Source organism: Chrysochloris asiatica, unplaced genomic scaffold (assembly GCF_000296735.1).
Source record: "Chrysochloris asiatica unplaced genomic scaffold, ChrAsi1.0 scaffold00136, whole genome shotgun sequence".
NCBI lineage: Eukaryota > Metazoa > Chordata > Mammalia > Afrosoricida > Chrysochloridae > Chrysochloris > Chrysochloris asiatica.
In genome coordinates, this window is record NW_006408654.1 from 1,959,525 (window position 1) to 1,975,201 (window position 15,677).

General features: G+C 39.5%; 1 protein-coding gene across 3 annotated transcripts in view; it reads right to left on the minus strand.

The window, feature by feature from the left end:
• TFDP2 (transcription factor Dp-2 (E2F dimerization partner 2)) overlaps positions 1-15,677 on the minus strand; it is a 189,169-nt gene that overhangs the window by 25,728 nt on the left and 147,764 nt on the right. For all 3 annotated transcript variants that reach the window (XM_006869852.1, XM_006869851.1, XM_006869853.1), the window contains one exon: positions 7,982-8,144. In XM_006869852.1, the coding sequence (XP_006869914.1) occupies positions 7,982-8,144 (163 nt within the window). The remainder of the gene's footprint in view (positions 1-7,981; positions 8,145-15,677) is intronic.

The window sequence follows — 15,677 nt, forward strand, 5'->3', positions numbered from 1 at the left end:
TTCAAGTACATTAACATTCACTTAAAAAATGGCAATAATGGCTTTTTTCCTTAAGTGTTTGTTAATACTTTTATAATAAAAACATTTCTTACCAAGTTCTTCAAATTATAAAAAACTTCAGAGGGAAAATGAAATTAGAAGTGCCATGGGTTGCCAAAGGAACCAATAGATCAGTTTTGGAAGAAGCGCAGCCAGAGTGCTCCTTGGAGGCCAAGATGGCCAAACTTCGTGTCTCATACTTCAGACATATTGTCAGGAGGGACCAGTTACTGGAGAAGGATATCATGTTTGGTAAGGTGGAGGGTCAGAGAAAAAAAGAAAGACCCCCAGTGAGATGGATTAGCCAAGTGGCAGCATCAATGGACTCAAGTGTAGCAACAGTAGTGAGGTTGGCCCAGGATAGGGCAGTTGTTTCAGTCTACTGTACAAAGTCGCTATGAGTCGTGCCGACTCAATGGCACTTAACAACTGCAAAGTCGTTTGAAATGCAAGGTTGGTGGTTCAAGTTCACCAGCTGCTCCTTGAAAACTCTATACAGGGTTGCTATGGGTTGGAATCAACTCAACGGTACTTAACAACAACATATGCCCTAAGGAGCTCTGGTAATGTAGAAGTTACAAGTCGGGCTGCTAACCTCAAGGTCAGCAGTTCAAAACTACCAGCTATTCTGCAGGAAAAAGATGAGGCTTTCTGCTCCCACAAAGATTTACAGCCTCAGAAATCCTATGCAGGGTTGCTAGGAGTTGGAATTGACTCCACGGCATACCACAACCACCATACACCCTAAGGAACCCTGGTAGCAATAATCACAGACCGTTAAATACAGGAGATCAGTAGTTCAAAAACCCACTAGCTGCTCCACGGGAGAAAGATGAGACTTCCTGCTCCTATAAAGGCTTACAGCCTCAGAGACCCTATACAGAGTCACTGTGAGTCAGAATTGACTTGATGCAGTAAATTTGGTTTTGGTTTGCTATTTGGCCTGGTGGTGCAATGGGTAAATTGCTCTGTTAACCAAAAGATTGGAGGTTCAAAAAATGAGGCAGCCTGCTTCCATAAAGACTTATAGTCTTGGAAATATTAAAGAGCAGCTCTAAGGTCTGTGGTTCGAAACTACCAGGCGCTCCGCGGGAGAAAGATGAGGCTTTCTACACCCGTAAAGATTTACACCCTCGGAAACCCTGTACAGGGTCGCTATGGGTCGGAACCGACTCGATGGCACTTAACAACAACAACAACAACTACTCTGTCTTACAGGGTTGGTATGAGTTAGAATCAACACAATGGCAGTGGGTGAATTTGTGCTATATAAGGAGACCTGGTGCAGTGGTTAAGCACTTGGTTGCTAACCAAAAGGTCTGTGGTTCTAACCTACCAGTCACTCTGTAGGAGAAAGATTTGGCATTCTGCTTCTGTACATATTACAGCCTTGGATTCCCTATGGAGAGCCCTACTTTGTCCTATAAGGTTGCTGTAAGTTACAATCAACTAAAAGGCAATGGATTTGGTTTGGTTTATGTGTTACACACGACTCTATGAACTCACTACCATAGAGTCAATTCCAATCCGTAGTGACAGTATAAAGCAAAGAACAGCCCCAAAGTGTTTCCAAAAGTGTCAATCTTTATGGGAGTCAATAGCCCCACCTTTCTTCTGTCTGAACCACCAACCCTTCAGCTAGCAGCCCACCAGGGAACCTTAGCTTTCTGAGGTAGGCATTATTTTTATCCTCATTTTGTGACTAAGGAAATAAAGTACAAAGAGAATACTAGCAGCTAGATGTTTGATGTGTTTTAAATGGACATATTTTTCATTTGCAAAATCAGATAAAATAACTACTGCCTCTTGCACTTTCAATGGTACAAATGTGAATCAAATTATACCTCTGTGCTACAATAGACTGGCCTCCATCCATAGATGACTCTTGGCTGGCTCAATTTCCAATGGCTGTCATGGGGGTTTATCCATATTTCAACAGCCAAGTACTCCCCAGGGCAACTGAAGTTCTATGTTTAAATAAATTTGGACTACTAAAAGGCTACATAATTAAATTATATTATCAAACTTCTTCACTTGTGCTTCAAAAAGACATTACAAAACCCAGCCATATGAACTCTACTATTGCTCCCTAATTCTAGCAACAGAAAAATTAAATCATCTGAAACTTTTCTCCTATACAACTATAAAAATGTAAATTTTCACTTACATGCATACCTGTAAGGAATTTTCCAAGGGAATAAAAGTCAAAGATTACAGGACAGGGTAGGGGAAGGAATGACTGAAAAGGATATGAGAAAAATTTTTAGGGCAGTGGGATTGTTCCCTATCTTAATAGGGATTTGTGCTAGTTCCCTGAGACCAGAAGAACTAGATGGTGCCCAGCTACCATTACCAACTGCTCCGCAAGGGATCATATTATGTCCTGGATAGAATGGCATAATGTGTAATGAAGACATGGTAATAAAGTGCTAATATAACCACAGAATCTAAGTGGTGGGTACATGGATCATCACTGTAAAATTCTTTCAACTTAAAAACATTTATTAACAAAATGCTGAGAAAAATGAAGGTCCAGTTGACAGACAAAATGCTAAGCAGACACTAAAGCTTAGGCTACTACTACTAATAATAAGACTTGTAACTAAAAGTGCGGTGGCTTGGACCACCACAACTGCCTCACCAGAAGCTAGTGTCGTTGTTGTTGTTAAGTGTTGCTGAATTGGTTCCAACTGACAGCGTTTCCAAGGAATGACCTGTCAATTTGAACCACAATGCAGACTCTCAGCCCCACCTCGAAACTACAGAATCAGAATCTGTATTTTAACAAAATGTGCAGTATTTTTAAGCATAGAAAAGTTGAGAATCATGGCTCTAAGGCATTTGCAGATTTGGGTTACCTGAAGACTTGGCTTAACTGCTATGGAGATGTGGGAAAAGAATTTTGGATTGCATATGCTTGGGGAAAAAGGAGTTGGAATGGGATAGTTATACAGAGTTGTGATTCTCAAAGGGCAAATGCTAAGGAAGGTCAAAAAAAACCTCTCTCCATTTGGGCTCTAAGTGAAAATGGGCATAAGTAGAAACCAAAAGACTTCCTTCAGAATTTTTAAAAACCATTTTGCATTTAAATTTCCACTATCTTATACATTCCTGGGACAGAAGCCCTAGAGGTAACAATGAGTTAAGTATTAGGCTGCTATTCAAAAAGTCAGTGGTTCAAATCCACTAGCTGCTGTGTGAGAGAAAAATGAAGCAGTCTGCCTCTGTAACCATTTACAGCCTCAGAAACCCTAACTAGCAGTTGTACTCTATCCTATAAGATTGGTATGAGTCAGAATCTATTCAATAGCTGTGAATTCTATGTGCTCCTTCAGTCTGTAAGCCAAAATATTAACACAGTGAATGGACCCTGGTTGGCAGTCACCACCTACTAGCAGAAAAATAACATACAGTTCCTTCTGAGGGATATGCTTTCAACCTTAGCTTCCTAGGATTCCCACAGTTAAAATCCCACTGAACGTGAGGTCACAATCCCAAACTATAAAACAAAAATGAAGTTAAGTCACTATACCTAAGATTCATTAGGTGACACTCTACCATCATTGGAAAACCAAGACATTAGATAGTAAAATACAGACCACACAAAAAAATTATGTTAAAAATTTTAGAATCAATGATGGAATGGAAATCATGAGAAAGAAATAGGTAGAATTTAATAGACAAGGCAGATTTGGAGAAAGAACCAAATAGAACTTTCAGAAATAAAAAATTCTGAGAATGAGTTACATAGCAGCTTACACACAAATAAAGGAACTTAAATGAGCTGTAAGATTAAGCTGGTGTGGCACTGTGGGTTCATGTGCAGGACTGCAAGGTCAGTTTGAACTGAAAGGTCGGCAGTTCAAGTTCACCAGACATTCCTCGGAAACCCTACACAGGTTCACTATGAGTTGGAACCTATTTAACAGCACTCAACAACAAGATTAACCAGAAGAAATTACCCAGAATGTAACTGAGAGAAAATAAACAATATGAAAGAGCATTTAAGAAATAGAAATGATAAAATGAGAAGGATTTACCTCTTTATAATCAGAGTGTCAGAGTCCTGATGTGGTGCTATAAGATAAGCACTGGACTGCTAACTACCAGGATGGTGGTCCACACCCACAAAGTCACTATGAGTTGGAATCAACTTGATGGCACTTAACACAACAACAACAATCAGAGTTTCAGAAAGCTGGATTGGGATCTCATCTTTCACTTACCACATCTACCTCTTGAGAGGTCATCTTGCCTATAGTCTTGATTTCAAACTCGATCTCTACTCTGTGGTCAATACACACAGCTAATGTCACTGCCCTATTCAAATTCCTCAATGGTCCAGACCACATTTAATAAAAACACAAAAGATTCAATTCCTTTACAAATTTACTTTATAAACGGGTCTTTGCTTATCCCCTGGCTTTACCCTCATCAATCCTCACTCTACCAACATTGACCAGACCCTAACTCTTAAAACATACCAGGATTTCTCACACCTTTGTCTACACAATTTCTTTTTCTTGCTGTCTGGAAAAATCAAAGTCATGCACCTCGCAGAACTAAGGTGTTCTTTGCCACATGTTTGTACTGTACAAGTAGTCTCGACTTATGATGGAGTTTTGTTCCAATGGCTCTGTTGAAAGTTGGTTCCAAGTCCAATACCTCTCCCACACAATGTTCATAACCTGCTATGTGGCAGGGTTTTGAACAGTAAATCCTAACAATGAACTAATTGAGGACAACACCAGCAAACTATACACTGCAACACTGTATGTAGTACATATTACCAACAATTGTTGTTGTCAAGTGTCATCAAGTCGGTTCCAACTCACAGTGGCCCTGTACAGGGTTTCCTAGGAACATCTGGTGAGTTTGAACCACCGACCTTGCAGTTCAAACCGATGTTATGGTCGAGTGCTTATCCTATAGCACCACACACCAAGTGTATAAAAACAGCCACAAAAGCAGATGGTCATTAAGTATGAGTGGTGAACAACTTGTACTTCCCAGTTGCTTACTATATGCAATTGTGTTTAAAAACATGTTTGTCTACAAGATGGAAGATTATTGTGGTAGGAAACATTAAAAATTGCTTATCTTTACTGCATAATCATTATTTATACAGAAGGCCCACAATATATTAATAGTTTTATATAATGTAGGTAATTTATATGCATTATCTCATCTAATCCTCACAACAACCTGTGAGGTAGATAGTAGTATTAAACCCAACCATCAATATGAAGACGGACACTCAGAGGTTAAGTAATTTATCTAAAGTCACATAGCTAGCAAGTAACAGAGCTGAGATTTAAATCCAGATCTGTAGGACTCCACATTCTCTATTTTTATTATATGCGTCTTCTTTATATGAATGTAATAATGACAAGATGGAAAACGCCACATTTTTATAAGAAAAATTATAATGGTTGATGAAATATCACTCTTCAGATTAGGTTCTCAAGTTGTTGCTGTTGTTAAGTGCCATAGAGTTAGTTCTGATTCATTAACGACCCTGTTTATGGTTTCCAAGGAGTGGCTGGTGAGCTTGAACCATGGATCTTGCAGTTCAAACCGACCTTGCCCAGAGCATTAACCTGCAGCACCACACCAGGACTCCAGGTTCTCAAGACGTTGTTGTTAAGCACCGACGAGTCTATAGGATTTCCAAGGCTGTAAGTCTTTATGGGAGCAAAAAGCCTCATTTTTCTCCTGCAGAACCGCTGGTAGTTTCAAACTGCTGACCTTGAGATTAGCAGCCCAATTTGTAACCACTGCATACTACACCTTTAAAGAAGGGTGAACTTGAAGACCATTTCAAATCTACTCAATCACTGAAACTGAATTAAGCCACCTTTAGCTGCTAATGGTCTTGATCATCTACATTCTTTCTGATAGAAGACACCATACCCTAAATCTTGAATTATCTGCACATCAATTATTGGCAAAAGGCAGTAAGACAACATGATTGTAAAACATGGAAGATAATAGACAACAGAAACAGAATCTCAGAACACTCAAATAATGCAGTAAATCACACACAAACTTCAGCTATACTTACTATGTCCAAAGATATAAAAACAAAGCTGTGAATTTTAACAAAGGATTTGAAAAACCAAAAGGAAATGATAGAATTTAGAACTGTAAAATATAACTAAATTTAAGAATTCAGCAACTGGCTTTAACAATGAACTGAGATAGAAATTAGAAAAAAAAAAATCCAGAATAAAGCAGAGACACAAGATGAAAATATTGGGTGGAAAGCTTAAACATCTATGAATAAGAAAACTAACAATGCTACAAGCATAGCATGATCACATTTCTGTTAAAAAAAAAAAAATTAAAAAAAAAAAAATGTTATCTTGGGTATGCTTAAAGTAGGAGCTCTGGTAACGTAGTGAATTGCAAGCTGAGTTGCTAACTGCAAGGACAGCAATTTCAAATCTACCAGTCGCTCTGAGAGAGAAAAGATGAGCCTTTCTGGTCCCATACAGATTGACAGCCTCAGAAACAATGTACAGAGTCACTGTGAGTCAGAACTGACTCCCAGGCACATAACCACCACCATTACCATAAGTCGGAACCAACTCCACAACCACCACCACCACCACCATCATGCATAAAGAAGTTCTAGAATGATATTCCAGAAACTGGTAAGAGTGATTACTGCTTTAGAAGAAGAATATTGTGGTCTATTGTGGAAAGGAGACCATTTTCATTACATACTCTTTTGTATATATGCATTTTTAATAAATATATACATGTATTATGCTTTCAATTAAAATGGAATTTTGTTAACCCAGATATTGAAAAAAATACTAAAAGATAAAGAAATGTATCCAAAATTGATTAGAAAACTGACAAATATAAAAGGTATATATATATAAAATCTATAAAAAGCATGATTCTTTAGTTGTATGCCAATGATCTGATTCTGACTCATAGTAACCCTATAAGGCACAGTATTACGCTCCATGTGGTTTCCTCGACTTAGATGTTTATGAAAAATAAATTGTTTATCTTTATATTTAAATAGTAAAAGAATCCTTTCCAAAACAAAACAAAACTCAAGGATAAAAATCCCCATCAGACAGTATGAAAATCTCAGCTATGAAGTTGAGGATTCCCTAAATCATCTGATTCCTCAAATCTATCATACAAATGACCCAAAAAATAAACTGCTGAGTGGTGGGCTGGCAACGTCTTGCGTATGGAGTCCCCAGCTGATCTCCTCCCTCCATGCCTTCCACGGATGGCGGCTGTTTATGCTGGACGTGTGGCCAGAGACGGGTAAGGATCATGTGGAACCTCAGCAACCTAAGACAGAGCCACTGCCATGCTGCAATGAGTTTCGATGACAGGTAAGACTGAGGAATTCGCACTGACCGCCTAAGACAGGCAGCGTCCCTTAAACAAACAATAAATAAGGGGGAATCTGATACAGACCGTGCAGACCCGGTCAGGAGGTCAAGACCCTGTGGGCCCAAGCGTTGTTGACCGTCCAAACCATAGGCTCTGAGGATCAGACTTTAGCCACCCAGTAGACATAGCAAACTGTCCCTCATCTGATTATTCAGTAATGCTTGTTAGTAATCTCATACATGAGCCCTGGATATCCACAGACAAATGTAAAAACCTTCCCTAAAAGCCGAGACTGTAAATTCCAAAAAGGCAAGTTCCCCGCCACCCCCCCCCCCCAAAAAAAAAAAAAAAAAAAAGCTAAAGAGGATAGAGAGAAACACTGTTAACTGATGATATATGGAGGGGATAATAATCAATGTAATGAAACAAGCTATATGAATGGTTGAATGTGAAGCTGATGATGTGCCCTGTAAACTTTCACTCAATCCAAAATAAAAACATTTAATAAATAAAAAATAATAATAAAATAAACTGTTGAATCACTCCATAATCAATGTCAAGCTCATGAACTACCTACCGAATCAGTTGCCAAATGGTTATTTGAATTGGTGAACTCTGATACCAGCTCATCAGCTACTTCATTATATGATGTTGTTCCTTTCCGCTGAACTTTCTCACACACTTTCATAGAGAAATGTCTCAAGCCTTTTCCATTTTTATCTCCTTTTTTGCTTCGTTTACTAGAAGAGAAAAAGAAAAAGTCTTTACACTCTATTATGCTTATTAAAGATTTCTTTTACAAGACTATAATGTAAGAAGACTAATTTAATTTACGGCTTAGGTGATAAAATTTTAAATTGAATTAGAGATAAAGAATTGTTTTTAGTTTTCAGACATGTTGAAAGAGCACTGTCCAATATGGTAGCCATTACTCACTCACATGTGGCAATTGAGAACTTGAAGTGTGGGAATGTGAACTGACATTTTCTATGCATCTAAAATATACACTGAATTTCAAAGACTTAGTATGAGAAAACTCTTAATATCTCATTAATATTGTTATATAAATCACATGTCACAACATTAATATTTTTGATGTAATGTTATTATCGAGTTGGTTCCGACTTGAAGCAACCTGTGTAGGGTTTCCAAGGTTGTAACTATTTGTCGGAACAGAAAACAATCTTTCTGCCAAGGAGCAACTGGTAGATTCAAACTACTGACACTGCAGTTTGCAGGCCAACTTGTTTACCAGGGCTCCTTTTTAGATGTAATAGATTAAACAAAAATATTGCTAAAATTAAATTCCTGTTATTTATTTAATATGGCTTTAAGAAAATTACATTATGTAGGTTGGATTTCATTATTAATGGGCAGCAATGATGGAGAATTTGACATTCCTACTAGTAGCGTAGTGGTTACAAATCGGGCTGCTAACCTCAGGGTCAGCAGTTCAAAATTACCAGCCATTCTGCGAAAGAAAAGACGAGGCTTTCTGCTCCCATAAACATTTAAAGCCTCGGAAACCCTATACTAGGGTCACTATGAGTTGGAACTAACTCCATGGCACAAAACCATCACCACCATTCAAATGGATTTATTTATTCAATAGAATATTTGAAAGCATATAAGGAGCTCTGGTAGCGTAGTGGTTAAGAATTGGGCTGCTAACCTCAAGGTTCCGCGGGAGAAAGATGAGGCATTCTGTTCCTGTAAAGATTTACAGCCTCGGAAACCCAGTGCAGGGTCACTATTAGTCGGAACCAACTCCACAGTACTTAACAACAACAACAACACATTTATGGTTTCTAGTTTATTCAGAGGTGTGCAACTATCACTGCATTCTCATTTCTTTACCCTAAAAAGAAGCCTTCTGTGGAGTCCATCTTTAGGAAAAAATTATATATAGGGTATGAGGGGGCATAAAATAATATGGTCTCCACAACTCTTATAGGTCCTATCTGCCAGGCTTAATTCATCTTCAGGCCAATTGTGTAAATCTACATCATCTGCCATCCTCTGAAGATCAGAGAATAAGGCTTTGATCAATGTTCCTATGAGTGCATACAGAGTATGAACCCATAGCCCAAGAAAGATGAGTAAGCTTATTAAGGTAGGAAAATGGGACTTAGAACAAACTGAAAACAAATCAACAAAACTGAAATTACTGTCAACAACCCCATTGACCACACAACTATCCATCTACAAAGTACTTTCCTTTTGAGACAACAATGGAATCCTTGAGTGGATGAATTTCAGAAAGGTAAAACTGCCAAATTTTGCATGAACGTGCACATGTGTAAAGTGCAAGGTGAGGGTTGATACTGTGAAAGTTGTGAAGGAGTGTATGGCTGCAAAAACTCAAGAGCCCTACCAGCAATAACAGCAAAGATCAAAAAAGTTGAGGATAATAAATGCTGGCGAGGATGTGGTGAGACTGGGACACTCCTGCATTCCTGGTGGGACTGCAAAATAGTCCAACCTCTCTGGAAAGCAATATGGCGCTTCCTCAGAAGGTTAAAAATAGAAATACCATTCGATCCAGCAATTCCGCTACTTGGTATTTACCCACAAGAAAAACGAGACACAACACGGGAAGATATATGCACTCCGATGTTCATAGCTGCACTATTTACAATAGCAAAAAGATGGAGACAGCCAAAGTGCCCATCAACTGAAGAATGGATAAACAAACTGTGGTACATACACAATGGAGTACTATGCTACACTGAAAAATAACAAGGAAGCTACATGCCACTTCCTAACATGGATGAACCTTAAGAACATTAATTATGTTGAGTGAAATTAGTCAATCGCAAAAGGAAAAATACTGCATAGGACCACTACTGTAAAAGACTAAGAAAAAGAACCCATACTATTCCACTAAAGTGGATGATTAACTGGATGCTAGGGCGTAGGGATGAGGTTAAGGACGGGAGGGGAAGGTAGAGCACAGGACGGGGTAGCTTGGGTGTTGGGGAGGGGGTCAATATACAAGTAGGGAGAGGGGAATGGAGGAACAAAGCAGATGGGAGAACAGACAGGTAGGAATGAGCTAAGTGGGACAGAGGTAATAAATGATGTAGGCACAGCCTTGGAACAACAGGGCTCTGGGATACAGAGACTGGGACATGGTTGTAATGGGGAAAGGGGGGGAATAATGTTGAGATGCTTGGCTGACTCTTGAACCTTGGTTTTCCATGCATTATATTATAAATCAGTCACGGGAGAGTAGAGGGAGGAATAACCAGAAATACCACCATAGAAAGCTTGTAAGTCCGTCTTCTGCCTGGATGGAACTGACTGGAATACCTAAAAAGGTGTTACAATCTGTCCAGTATAGGGATGGGCAACTGGAACATTGGCTACCCAAAATGGGGGGAGGGATACAAAGGTAAGAAGTGACTGGCTTACAAGCTTTCAAAAGGGAACCTGGATCGACAGGGCGGGGAGGAGGGTGGAGTCTCAAGTGGGTAATACCCAACCTGTCTAGGAAGGACTGATGAAAAGAAATGCGGATGGGTCTCTTGTGATGCAGGGGTGAAAAATTGTTATCAGGACAGATTGTGAGGACTGGAAAGGTAAAGGTGGGTATTTTATAGCAAGGAGGGATGTGATTAACCTTTCAGTCTAGGAATGAAGGCCCCTGGAATCATCACTGGAGAAGAGCAGAGATCAGGACCCCACCCAGAAAACCAGTGAGGCCTGAGATGGAAACAGAGAAGATGACATGAAGAGATGGAGTGGCTGAGGACTTGAGATCCAGGGAGGGAAGGAAGCTGTGTGCTAAGGACCATGGGGGGAGGGGGGGCCTGCAGGGTATAACCTTTGGTTGGGTGATGATGCATGGATGGGATGGTAACTATGGCAATGAAAAGATATATGATAGAATGAGTGTAAAACTAATGTTCTCCCATGTAAACTATCATACAATAAAAGGGGGAAAAAACCCAAACAACTCAAGAGCCCTTGGTGTCAGAGCTTATAACTAAGATAAATATACTGATATCAAGAAAGACATAATGAAATAGTGATAAACTACTAAGAAGTAAAAGAGCATGTGTTCGTAGGGGAAGATATATGTCTGATGTAAATTTTTCCTTAGAGTGTTCATGCTGAGATCTTAATCCTGAAGAAAAGAAGGATCAGAGATCTCTAGATAGAGACTTTCCTTTTTAAATAATTGGCTCAATTATTACTAGTAGTAATTTGGAGAGGATGAAGAGAAACATAAATAAAAAGTTTCCATGGCAACTATAGTCAGGTGAAATAGTTTAGAACATTGGAACAGGGTCACTATGACAGCACTTAGCAACAACAACAATGTCTGATGATTTCATTCACTCTCCAAAGAGCCTGAATCCCTGCTGACCCATTCAGGGGGGCCCAATGTTCTTCAGCTCATTCACTATTTGGGATACTCAAGTTTGTTTTAAGAGTGTACCTGGAATTTGTGAGCCAGAGAGTGGTATCTCTGTATCTGTCCTCTGTTTAGAGTATGTACTGTGATTTTCTAACATCTATTCCCTGGCAACCAATATTCTGCTGTCGGTATTTTTGGATTTGTCTGTTCTTCAAAGTCAACATTTCTACTTGAGATTTTTATACCAGTGTTTCTGTACTGTTTTCTTCTCAGTGACCTGTCCCATCTAATATTGTTGTTTATGTTATCATAGAACCTGAATGTGATCAAGCCTCCAGCTCTAACTGATCATTTACAGGAAATGCAGAGGACAGAAAAACCATGTTCAACTACACCACAGGGATGCCAATTAGCAGAATCTCCAACATTCCATTTAGGACACATAATTCAATTTCTTCAGTTAATGCATTGTGAGGAGAGAAAGGAGGTAGGGTAGCTAAAGAAACAGAGGGAAGGAAGGAGTGCAACCTACAGATCACGAAGCACTTCAATTTATTCAAATTTTAATTCAAACAAGCTGTAAATACACACATAGACACACACACACACACATAAAATAGTTCTTGGGAGCTGCTGCAGCAAAAAAAGCAGCAGCAGAGTTTACAAATCCTCCAAAGTCAACATAAATTCAGAATAACTCACAAGCTGCTCTTCGGAAACCCTCTACAGGGTTGCTATGAGTCAGAAACGACTCAACAGCCCTTAACAACAACACAGAGTAACTAGATAGCAAAACCAAAAAACCCACTGGTAACATTTACAACAAAACTGGATGGTGAGGCATTCTCACAAACTGCACAATACCAGCCTTCACAGTCTTCATGGCAGTGTCTATGTGAGTACTAGATCAAAGAAAAGGATAAACCCAAATAGCCACCATGAGTTTATACTAGGAAGCACGACAGGCCAATGTGAGAGTAGCAGTTGAAATGGAAAGCTTTATCCTCTAATATTGGCTGAAGGAGTCATGGTGGTACACAGGGTAAAGTGCTTTTTAAATTAGTGGTCAACCTGCGATGGCTCTGCTGGAGAACAATGTGGCAGTGCATTTCCCTAAAAGATGTATAGCTTTGGAAACCCTATGGAGCAGTCTACTGTGTCCGACAGGGTTGCTATGAGTCAGAACTGACTCAGCAGTAGTGGGTTTGGTTTGGTGTAACATTAAGTGAGTACCCCTCCCACACTGCCACCAACTCTATTCCAACTCATAGAAACCCAAAAAGACAGAGTATAACTGCTTTCTGGAGTTTCTGAGGCTTTAGGGAAACAGACTGCCCCATGTTTTCCCCATGGAACTGCTGATGAGTTCAAAGTGCCAACTTCTGGTTAGCAGTGCAATGCTTAACCCACTGTGCTACCAGGGATCCTTGCCTGAGTACCAGGGTCCATAATCATGTCTACAAAGGCTGGCCCAGTCTAACCCACATGTTCTCCAATTAACATTTACAAATACTGACAAATGACAAATATCAGAGGTAGTCAAAGAATAAGCAGATACAGCTACTCCTCGGAAACCATATACAGGGTTGCTATGGGTCGTAACCAACTCAATGGCACTTAACAACAGCAAAGGTACCTGAAGAAGCAAATCAATTAAGCAAAGTGAACGTTAAAAGACAAAAAAAAATTGCATCAAATAAATTACTACATATCGAAGAGCACACCATGTATCTGAGAGTATCTACCCCAAATAGCAAATATCCACAGCATTCTAGTAAACTTGTTGTTGTTAAGTGCTGCTGAGATGATTCCAACTCATAATGATGTTGTATAGGGTTTCTGAGGAGCAGCTAGTGAGCTTGAACTGCCAACCTTGCAGTTCAAACCAACTGGGCTTCAAATAAAAGGGCTGACAACAGTATAAAGAATTTCAGTAATATACTATGGCCAAAGAAAATAAAGTAATATATTTCAGAAATTGCCGGAAAGCATAAAGCAAGGAATTTCTGGGTAAGCTGTTGTAGGCAGACATGCTGAGCAGGTTCTCTGCAACACAAGGACACGGGAGGCCAAGTGAAATAGATACAGATGGTGAGTGATCCTCGAACACTCAGCTTCAGAGGATAGGACAGAAAGGTGGATTGAGTGCTGAGTGGAAAAGTAAAATTGAATAGGAAAGGCTCAAGACAAGAAAAATGACTGGGCCAGCAGCTAGCATGGAGGGGCGTGACCTTGAGGTCTTGCAGGCGACTGTTGATATAGCCGCCCCGAGGTGCAAGATGTAGCTGGGGGTTGAGACTAAAGGGGATGAGGTTCTCCCTTACTTCCAATGTCCTCCTGGTGGCTGAAGACATGGTTAAGTCCCCACCCCAGCCAGTCCAGTGGCACACCATCCTCCTCTGCTGGGAGGTCAAGTGCTGAGCAAACCACCCTAGTGTCTGGAAGTACAAGAACCCTTTCTGAACTACACTACACAAACAACAAAGAGAACTAACTGCACTCACACTTCCAGACTGTATTACATCCATCAAGAAGCAGGTGGTGAGTGCCTGAGAACACACCAACATACAACTATCAATTAAATAAAATACAAAGACACTACAATGTCTTGGAGACAACAGTTACGGTTTACATGAAGAACCAAGACATAGTGCCTAAAACCAGTGACCAAAATATAGTGTAAGAAAATATAGTAACAGTAATGGTGTTGGAACTACTTGATAAGGAATTTAAAAGAATGAGATTTAGGTGCCTAGGAGCCACAGGGAGGAAGTCACACATAAAATTACTTAAGTAGTGCAAGTTAGGTAACAAACTTAAGTGTTGTGTTGCTAAGTGTCTTCAAGTCAATTCTGACTCATAACGACCTTGTGCGGGTTTCCGGGGAGCAGATGGTAGGTTTGAATCACTGCCCATGTGGTTCACAGCCCAGCACTTATCCTACAGCACCACAACATAAGTCCTACAAACAAAATTCTCAGCAGAGTGGTTACATACTTCATAAAAGCTAGGGATGAAGCATGCTTGTTATTTTTCATCTAATTTTGGGATCTTTTCAAAAGGAGTCATAGTAATGGGCCCTAGTGTGGCGCTGTAAAATAAGCACTGGTTGGTGGTTCAAACACACCAGTCACTCCTCAGAGATTCTGTACGAGGATGCTACGAGTTGAAACTGATTCAATGGCACATAGTAATTTTAATAAAAGACATTATTCTGTAGAGTCACTGGCGAGTCTGAATCATTGTTAATGTCAAGTGCCACTGAGTCAATTCCAACTCATAGTGACCCTGTCTATATAGGTTCCCAGGAGCAGCTGAACTGTCAACCTTGTGATTCAAACTGACCTCATGGTCCAGTGCATTATCCTGCAGCGCCACACTAGGATATATGCACTCAGAGATAGTTCTTGTGCAGGAATAAAAACTTCTTAATTGTTAAATGCTAATGACCATACTCTTGAAACATAGACATAACACTACATAATAAGACTGTTTGTAAAATTAGTTCAATGATAACAAACTTAAAGAAAATTAGAAACCTTTACTCAATTCACAATAAAAAGTTAAAAAAAATTGGAGTCAAACACCAAAATTGATAAACTAATATTTATTAACTTTATATTTTGAGTTTAAATAATTTCTCTCTGACCCAGAGTCTTTCACCTGAAAAATAGGAGATACAAATACCTATAACTCAGAAATTTCCTGCCAGATTAAATGATAGCAGCATGTGTAAAACAGATGCTACACAAGTAGGTGTTTTTTATTCCCCTTCATGAGTGGCCAGAATAAACTGAATTGCAAACAACAAATGAATGAGTAACATGACTAAACAGAACATTGAGACCTTATAAAAAGGCGTTACCCAAAGAGTAAAAACAAAACCTATAGACTGGGAAAAAGTCTTTGG